Raw genomic sequence first — 8,766 nt, 5'->3', positions numbered from 1 at the left:
AGACAATAAAAAAATATGATTAATTGTAAAAACTGAAAAAATCATCTGTTGCTTGCAGAGATTTCCAGCATGTTCATAAATTCACCAGGTAATTGGAAATGAATCCTTTTATCTTTTTGGGGAAACTGGTCTCCATAATTTTCCTTGAAACTGCTTTGATCCTTTTGCTTCTCACACCGAGGATACTGGCTCTGAGCTCTTACTAACTATAGCTTTAAGCACTTGTTCTTTATTAGCTTCTTTGAAATGTCCATGTTCAGCTGTGTAAAGATGATGCAGGTGTAGGCATGTTGTTGGATGTATAAACATGCCTCTTGTGTGTAACAGGTGGGCTGGCGAGTCGAGTGAAGAGGAAGGACACGCTGGCGCTGAAACTGGAGCGACAAGAGCGAGAGAAGGAGACTCAGGATAACAATGATAGCATGAGCTGGAACAATAAGGAGCAGTGGGAGGAACTGAGGAACAAGATCGGGACCACACTGACACGGTAAAGGTTTTTTAGGCACTGAGAGTAAAGTTAAGACAGTTTTGGGGAAAAAAATGGGGCCTGAATAATTTTATTTTTTAGTTGGCTTCACGTTAACATGCAGCAAACTCAAAAAAGTAGAGTGAGATCGATATCTGCAGCACTTCACTTTCTTCTTCAAAACACACCCTCTCTCACTTCCCTGTCTACTCTTCACTATTTATCTAATGAAGCCAAAGAAAAATATGCTCCGTCTGAAATATTGTCTTCCCTCAGGCGGCTGAGTCAGAGACCCACAGCAAAAGAGCTGGAGCAGAGGAACATCCTTCCAGGTGAGCCTCTTCCTCCATTTCTTGCTCTCTCCATCCTTCACGTCTCCATTCAGCTGTGTGTTTACTTGCATCTCATTCGTCGGCGCTGTAATGTTAAGAAGCCCACTTTCTATTTTCTCATCTTTGAAATCAATAGAGAGCATTAGTCATTCACTCATCTGTAAAATGTTTTTCCTTTTTGCCTCAGGCACCACGGGTGTCACTAAACACACAGCAGTCTGGACATTATTGGGTCTGAGAGCACTTCATTACAAGTTTGTGTGTGACTTGAATAAATACACCAGTGCACGTTAGAGAGCCTGAATCAGTTATTTATCCAATGTTCCTTTAGGCTCTTCAACTCGGCACGTCTGCTTGTTGTCCATATTGATGTTGAGTCTAAATTACTCATTGCCTTCCAGACATGGCAGCAAACACGTGCGATTAATGAGTCACAGCCACTACATTTACTATATCAAGTCCATCTGTCTCGTGGTCAGTCACCAGGCAGCTCTGTCAGTGCTGCTGCTCTGCTTTAGTTAAGAGACTGTCGGAGGTATTCAAATTCAGGCCTCACAGCAGACATTGAACTTATTAAGGACCTCGGGTTGCTGCCGCATGTGATGGAAATAAATTAAATTCTGATTTGTATTTATGTTTTTCCCCTCTGTTTACTTCACAAAAATAACATTTTGCGTTCAGTTCCGATGAAAATGTAGATGGAGCATTGCTGTCCTGTCTGTTATCATTCTGTGGTTGATGCCTTCTCCTGTGTAGTTCCTGAATCTCTGGGCTGCAGTACAAATTTGAACAAGCTTACCAAGGGCTGTGTACAAATCCCCACTCTTTGTTTAGAATTTAATACAATCTGTCCTCGTTATCCAGAATCTGTGCGGTGGGAGAGAAATCGCATGCAGTAGTGAAGTAACTGAAACGTGTGCAGTATAGCTGCACAGCACAATTCCAGAAGCTGTACACAGTGTGTTATTCCTTTTAACCATTAACCTGAAATCAAAGTGATGGACTTTCAACTGCTGGTGCTGGAAAACCAACGTTCTGTAACCAGCATACATACTGGTATTTGTTGATTTTAAAAAAAAAAAAAAAAAAAACATTTAAAAAAATTTCAGACAAATGAAACAAACTGAGATATTTATGAGTCCTTAACTACGATAAGATGATACTGCAGTTTAAAATAATCTGCTCTTATTGTCACAAGTTTACAAGTAAATACTTGTTTCCCCTCTGCTCAGATCAGAGGCCTGCACTGTGAAGCAACGTCAGTATTCCTAGGGTATCTTTTTGTTATCTAGATTCACTCTTATGTTGGCGAGCTGCAGCACTCACAGGAGTCCTGTCCTGTGGAAGACGAGCTATAGGATCCGTGAAAGATTGGTCAGATGCTACCATCACCACGGCTTCATGCGAACGTGTAGGGGAAACCCTGGGTTAACTTCATATCTCTGTGTGACTGCTTGTCCTGATCGCCACTGTTAGCTTAAATGAACCCAGAGAGTGGAACGATGCCCGGAGCCTAGTGAACTCAGTACAGGCCCAAACCTGTGGTGGTTGTTCCCAACAGGGATGTTGTAGAGTGAGTGCCCTCCGATGGACAAACTGAGGTCAGCCGCTACCCTCAAGTATTTCAACACTTCTATATTTTTTGCCTGAATTAACAAATATATAACCCAGGTTTCTGAAATAAGAAACCATTGCTTACATGTTAAAACACAAGAACGGAAAGTTCAAAACTATGAGGAGCAGATTATCTGTGGTAGATCACTGATGCAGCATCACTGTGATGCTGAGTGCGATTCCAGGTTTAATACTTCTCAGAATCTGTCAGCAAGTTTGCAAGGATTCATTCTGCCCCGCTGCAGCTCACTTGTCCTCAGATGACTCTACAGAACTGATGCTCCTCAGCGTGCTAAAAACAATGCAGTGCCTTGTGCAGAGCCAGGCAGTGATTAAAGATTCCAGTGAGGGCAGCGTGCCGACAGCAGCTCAGGTGAAATCTATCTGTAGCGTTTCCCTCTCTCATGGAATGTGCTCTCCTCCCCACAGCCAAGAACGAAGTGGACCGACGGCTGGAGAGAAGCGAGATCAAGCGGAGGCTCACCAGAAAGGTTAGGATACAATAAAGTGACTTTAATGACTTTAATGTGAGAGCTTGTTTCTGTTGCTGCTGTTGTTGTGAACAAGAAACTGACAGCAGCCTTGTCCATTCTACCATCAGCTGTCTCAGAGACCCACAGTGGCCGAGCTTCAAGCCAGGAAGATCCTGCGTTTCCATGAGTACGTCGAAAGCACCCACGCTGAGGACTACGATCGCAGAGCAGACAAGCCGTGGACGAAGCTAACACCTGCTGATAAGGTGAGAGACTTCACCTTCTAACGCATCTCTTTATCGTGACAGGCCTCCTGTGGTTTGGAGCTTCTCAGCAGTGGGTAGCTTAAACATTGCAAGTATTTTACCACTCTGAGGATTTGCATTCCAAGCAGATTTGGTAACAAAGAAGGATCCCTGGAATGCAGCACAGGTACTGCATAATGGCTGGGTTTAGACTTACCAGGTGGATTACCGAGCCAAGTGAAGCTTGTTAGGGAGAGAGGGGAAACTGGAATATGGCATGATATCAAATACAGATTGAGTTTGTTCGAAAAGTGTGTGTGTGTGTGTTGTTTGTGGAGCATTAAGAGTTGAGGAATCATCAAAATACATGAAGCTTTGATCCGTTGCTGCCTTTCTTCTCCTGTGCTCTACTGTAAACGGATAAAAGCCGTTCCCACTGAAGCGCTCTCTCTTTCATGTCTCCTCCTCTTCTCAGGCTGCTATCCGCAAGGAGCTCAACGAATTCAAGAGTTCAGAGATGGAGGTCCACGAAGAGAGCAGGATCTATACCCGGTCAGGCTCACATATAGCTCTCATTAAACATTCATCCCAGCTGTTTTTCAGCTTTATTCAGCACATAAATTCTTTATGTGCTATTTGCTATTTTTGAGTGTAGCGTCTAGACTGACCTCTTGACTTTTCCTCTCTTTCCTCCAGGTTTCATCGGCCTTAGTTCTCCGTGCCGACCAGTATAGCACTTAAACTGGGGGGAACGAGGCGGTACAAACCCCCACCTCCCCCTTCTCACTACAAACTGAATATGTGGTCCCCTTTGGTCCATTTTATGTATATATATCTTTTTTTTAAATCCATGCCTGCTAACCTGCTGAAGACGGCGTCACTAAATGGAACAAGGACTTAAGGAGCCACACATCTGTTCACCCACAGTGAGGTCTAAGGCAGATCTGACACTGTGGAATTCAGGAAAGGAGGAGTTTGTCGGTGCATCCATGTTGGAGGCGCACGGTGCCAACACTAAAAAGGGCGAGCGCCACGTGCGAACATCCCCGTTGTATTGGGGACTCAGACACTGACCTTGAAGGGGGTAAATCTCTTCCCGATGCCTTCATGAATATATTCTCCCTTTCTTCCAGAACAGAAAGACTGTGCACACAAAGCGGTTCATATTAGCACTGTTGATGGTACCACTAAACTGACTAGTTTAAAAACTGTTTATTTGAGTGTATCCAAAGGTGCTACACAGCACCTGCCTTACTACTGAAATCATCGAAGACCTAAAATAATGAAAGGCTCAGACAAAATGTGAAAGACTTATTTACAACTGAGTCGTCACTTTGTTTGAATCAACAACATATTGATACTTACTGACAGTGACACATAATATCCTAATGTGTGCATTTTACTGTACTTTGCTGATCATGTAGTTGATTCTCATGGACATATCCCTAGATCATTTTTTAATAAGGCACCTTATGTTCCTTAATCAGGTATATCGAAAACTATAAAGTTTTTGAACCTCTAATTAAACTATGTCTATAACTGAATTATTCACAGCATGAAAATGTACATATTTTTATTTTCCTGGCTGTTTTATGGTACTTTGTATATGCCATAGGTGGCTGCTATTGTATAGATCAATTGTGTAGATTTGATTTACTTTGTATTGTAAACTACTGACATGCAACACTGACATGTTTTAATTCTAAAGTATTTCTCAGATATTATCTCCTAGTAGTAATGGTACTTTTTTTTTTTTTGATACAGAGACCATTAAACTGTTTTCCAACAACACTGAATAACTGTACAATCCGCTCAGAAAATAAAATGTGATTTGTCATGCAGTCCAGTGAGATTATTTAAGTCTCTTCATGCCTCTGTCTGCTGATGACATGGATGCAAATAAAGCAGAAATGTGTGAATGGGAGGGATATAGCCTTTTAAAATGACCAGATGAGGGCAGTGTTATAAAGATGTGCTATATAAATAAGTCACCACCATCTGAGCCTAAAGACAAGACAGTTAAGCCATGATTAGAATATTTTCTTCCCTCCATGTAGTGGATCTGTCTTTAGAAAAGTGCAGCTGATGTCTCTTTGACAAAACACAATTATTTGTCTCTCTAACCCGTGATAACACCTGTGATAGCAGTTTGTAGTAAATGGACAGTCACAGTAGCGGCTCTATTCTACAGTAGAAATACTGAGTGATTGTCAGAGTGAACTGACAGTAAAAATCTCGTTTCCAACAAAAACAGCAGTATATCCTACTTAACAGTAAAATGTTTTCATGTACACAGGATACACTGATCAGACATAACATTATGGCAGGTGAAGTGAATTCCACTGATTTTCTCTTCATCATGGCACCCGTTAGTGGGTGGGATATATTAGGGAGGAAGTGACGTGCAGGAAACATGAGCGGGCGTAAGGATTTTGGCGAGTTTGATATGGGCCAAGTTGTGTGACATCACAGTTTATTGTGTATGGAGCTGCAGACCTTTCAACACCGAAAGCACCGACATTGGGCATGTTTACATCAGAACTGGACCATGGAGCAATGGAAGAAGGTGCCCTGGTCTGATTAATCATGTTTTCTTGTAAGTGGATGGCCAGGTCCATGTGTATCCCTTATCAATGGAAAACCTGGCACCAGGATACACTATGGGAAGAAGGCAAGCCAACAGTGGCAGTGTGATGCTTTCAGCAATGTTCTGCTTGGGTCCTGCCATCCATGTTGATGTTGCTTTGATATAGGTGATACAGTATTATGAGGTCTTTAAGGTAAGATGAGGGCCTGATTATTCAAGACTTTGTCTGTGAGGAGAATGATTTTAATTTAACAGGGAGCAAATGAAGAGAAGCCAATATGGGAGGAACATGCCCTCTATTTTCAGTCCCTTTCAAAAAGAGAAACATACTTATTCCATATTGAGTTATCTTCTCAGCAGAAGATGATGTGATTGTTGTTATAAGTTAAAAGAAAAAAATCTTTCTTCCAGAAAACCACATTATTGTCACACATTCTTTGATCATGACTGCACAGAATTGGGATTGAAAGTGCAAAGTCATTTAATGTATACAATATTCAGTATGCCTGAATAGTTAAAGTTGCAGTTAACTGAGTTCTTGATTTGCTGAACTGTCTCTGACAGAAGACTCAGGCCAGACATAACCAATCATTTCAATGTATCTTTCACATACGGCCCTATGAAACCATAGCTATCACCCCTGGTGGCCATAGTAAACTATACTGTCTACAGTGTTGATGTTGCTTTGATATGTACCACCTACTTGGGTATTGTTGCAGACCATGTACACCCTCATGGAAACGGCATTCCCTTCAGCAGGATAATGCACCCTGCCACAGAGCAAGAATGATTCAGGAATGGTTTGAGGAACACAACAGTGAGTCTGAGGTGCTGACTTAGACCCCAAAGTCTCAACCCAGTAGAGCCCTGAGGATGAACTGGACAAACAAGGCTGATCCATGGAGGGAGGTCCCACACTTCAAATTACTGGGCTTTAAGGATCTGTTGCTAGATATCACAGCACCCATTCAGCACTCCTTCATGGGTCTAGTGGAGTCCATGCCTTGACAGGTCAGGGGTGTTTCAACAGCAAAAGGGGCAGCGACACAATATTGGACAGGTGATTCTTTCTATGGATCTTCTAACCTTCTCAAAAAGTACAGAAATTTGAATGCTTGTAATACAAGATTTTGCTAAACATTGAACACATCAGTACCAAATAACCAAATAACACAATATGAGCAATATTATCATATCATATTATCATATTTGGACTAGAGATGGACCGATCCGATATTACGTATCGGTATCGGTCCGATACTGACCTAAATTACTGGATCGGATATCGGAGAAAAATAAAAAATGTAATCCGATCCATTAAATATCACGAAAGCACCTCACAAAACTTGCAACACGCCGTAACTCACCTCAGAACGTTAGCACGTCGGAGCAGTATGCATCACGTGATAGAGCGGCTGTGGCATCTGTAGGTGGTCTGGATAGCATGTGGAGCTTCGCTAGCAACCTGCATTTCATCTCCGACAAAGTTATCCCCGAGAGAAGTAAAGCAAGTGTGTAAGTCCATCTCTGAATGTTTGTAAAGCATTCCTGCGTTAAGCTTAACAAGCGACTGCCTCTTCTTGCTGCTACTTCAATGGTGAAACTGCTTAATGATCAGCTGATCGGCTTTTCTGTCGCGAGTCTGTGTCTCTAGTTTGCTTTTGGCCCACTTTGCACCAGAAAGAGGAAACCAGCGGCTGAACAACAGCAGCACGTTTAAGCTTGATCAGCTGTTGTTAGAATGTATTTAATATTACTTTCTACTCCAGGATCTTTTTCGACGTAGCTGACAGCTGGTAACTGTGCAGGGGCGGATCTAGCAAAGTTTAGCCAGGGGGGCCGATAGGGCATTAACAGGGAAAAGGGGGCACAAAGACATACTTTTCTTTCTTATTCTCATTTAAAATGTCGAGCTTTTAATAAATAATTATCTGACACCCAAAGTTTTAATTTGATGTAAAATGAATAGAAGTCAATTACTGTATATAGTAACTATTAAGTCTAATATATATACCCTAGTAAGCTATAGTACTTTTTCCTTTGGGAAGGTACCATCTGTGCAGTCTGCAATTTTGTTGAAGAAAGATGTTGAATCTATTTAATATTTCTTGAAAAATAATTGATTTCTGTGCATTTTTTTTTCACACTGCATCAAATTAAGGTTGATTACGTCGATTAAGCATCATGAGGTGGAGCGTGAGGGGTGGTTCCCTATTTTTTATTTATTTATTTTTGTTGTTGCTGGGAGTTGGAACCCTATTAGTTAGGTTGCTTAATATTTATGCTAAGTACTCTTTAAAATACCAGAATAGGGAGGATGGTGCAGGTTTAAGTTTATTAGATTGATCAGTATTGCTGAACTATGAAATTTTTTTTTTGCATATAGGTATAACAGAATAGCTTTAGTGTAGTTGTTGTTTTAAACTTGAGTATGAACTTATGCAAAATGCAGCAAGATATTTAAAAAACAGTTTTGTTGATTAAAAAACACTATATCGGATTCATATCGGTATCGGCAGATATCCAAATTTATGATATCGGTATCGGTATCGGACATAAAAAAGTGGTATCGTGCCATCTCTAATTTGGACCACAGATCATATAAAACAAGGAACGCAGCCACCCATTGGTTGGTGAAATGTTAATCTGACGGCTCAAGCTCAGCATTTTCTCTGTCCCCATCTTGGTGTTTCGAAACCGGGTGTAACATAGAAGCATCTTATTGCAGGCTCCCTGGCAAATGATTAATTGAATCACAAGTCATTTGTCAACAAACACCCTGGATAATCCACCTTTCTGACACTTACAATAACATAATTTATAAAATGGATGATGTTTTATTCGATCTGACCTGAAACGACTGAACCCATCAGGACTGAGGTCAAAGTCGAGGGCTGTTCTCACACTTCCATAAGACTGAAAGTCTTATTACTCTGGAATAAAATAAAGATAGCAACCTACTTGTAACTAAGAGAAATTGGTGATTGCACTGAATTTTTCTGTTACTGCTTTTGGTGACCACATTGCAACCCTTGGGCTATCGCTTTCA

The 8,766-nt window shown here is 41.2% G+C and overlaps 1 protein-coding gene across 8 annotated transcripts in view; it reads left to right on the top strand.

Annotated features, from left to right (window-relative positions):
- Positions 1-4,965, top strand: part of phactr4a (phosphatase and actin regulator 4a) — a 33,840-nt gene extending 28,875 nt beyond the window's left edge. For all 8 annotated transcript variants that reach the window (XM_013913749.1, XM_013913748.1, XM_005744680.1 and 5 more), the window contains 6 exons: positions 328-487; positions 743-798; positions 2,842-2,903; positions 3,014-3,151; positions 3,606-3,682; positions 3,827-4,965. In XM_013913749.1, the coding sequence (XP_013769203.1) occupies positions 328-487; positions 743-798; positions 2,842-2,903; positions 3,014-3,151; positions 3,606-3,682; positions 3,827-3,842 (509 nt within the window). In that variant the 3' untranslated portion in view covers positions 3,843-4,965. The remainder of the gene's footprint in view (positions 1-327; positions 488-742; positions 799-2,841; positions 2,904-3,013; positions 3,152-3,605; positions 3,683-3,826) is intronic.
- Positions 4,966-8,766: the final 3,801 nt, after the last annotated feature.

Source organism: Pundamilia nyererei, unplaced genomic scaffold, assembly GCF_000239375.1.
Source record: "Pundamilia nyererei isolate P.nyererei 1_Seehausen unplaced genomic scaffold, PunNye1.0 scaffold00148, whole genome shotgun sequence".
Classification (NCBI taxonomy): domain Eukaryota; kingdom Metazoa; phylum Chordata; class Actinopteri; order Cichliformes; family Cichlidae; genus Pundamilia; species Pundamilia nyererei.
This window is presented reverse-complemented; position numbering and strand designations above follow the sequence as displayed.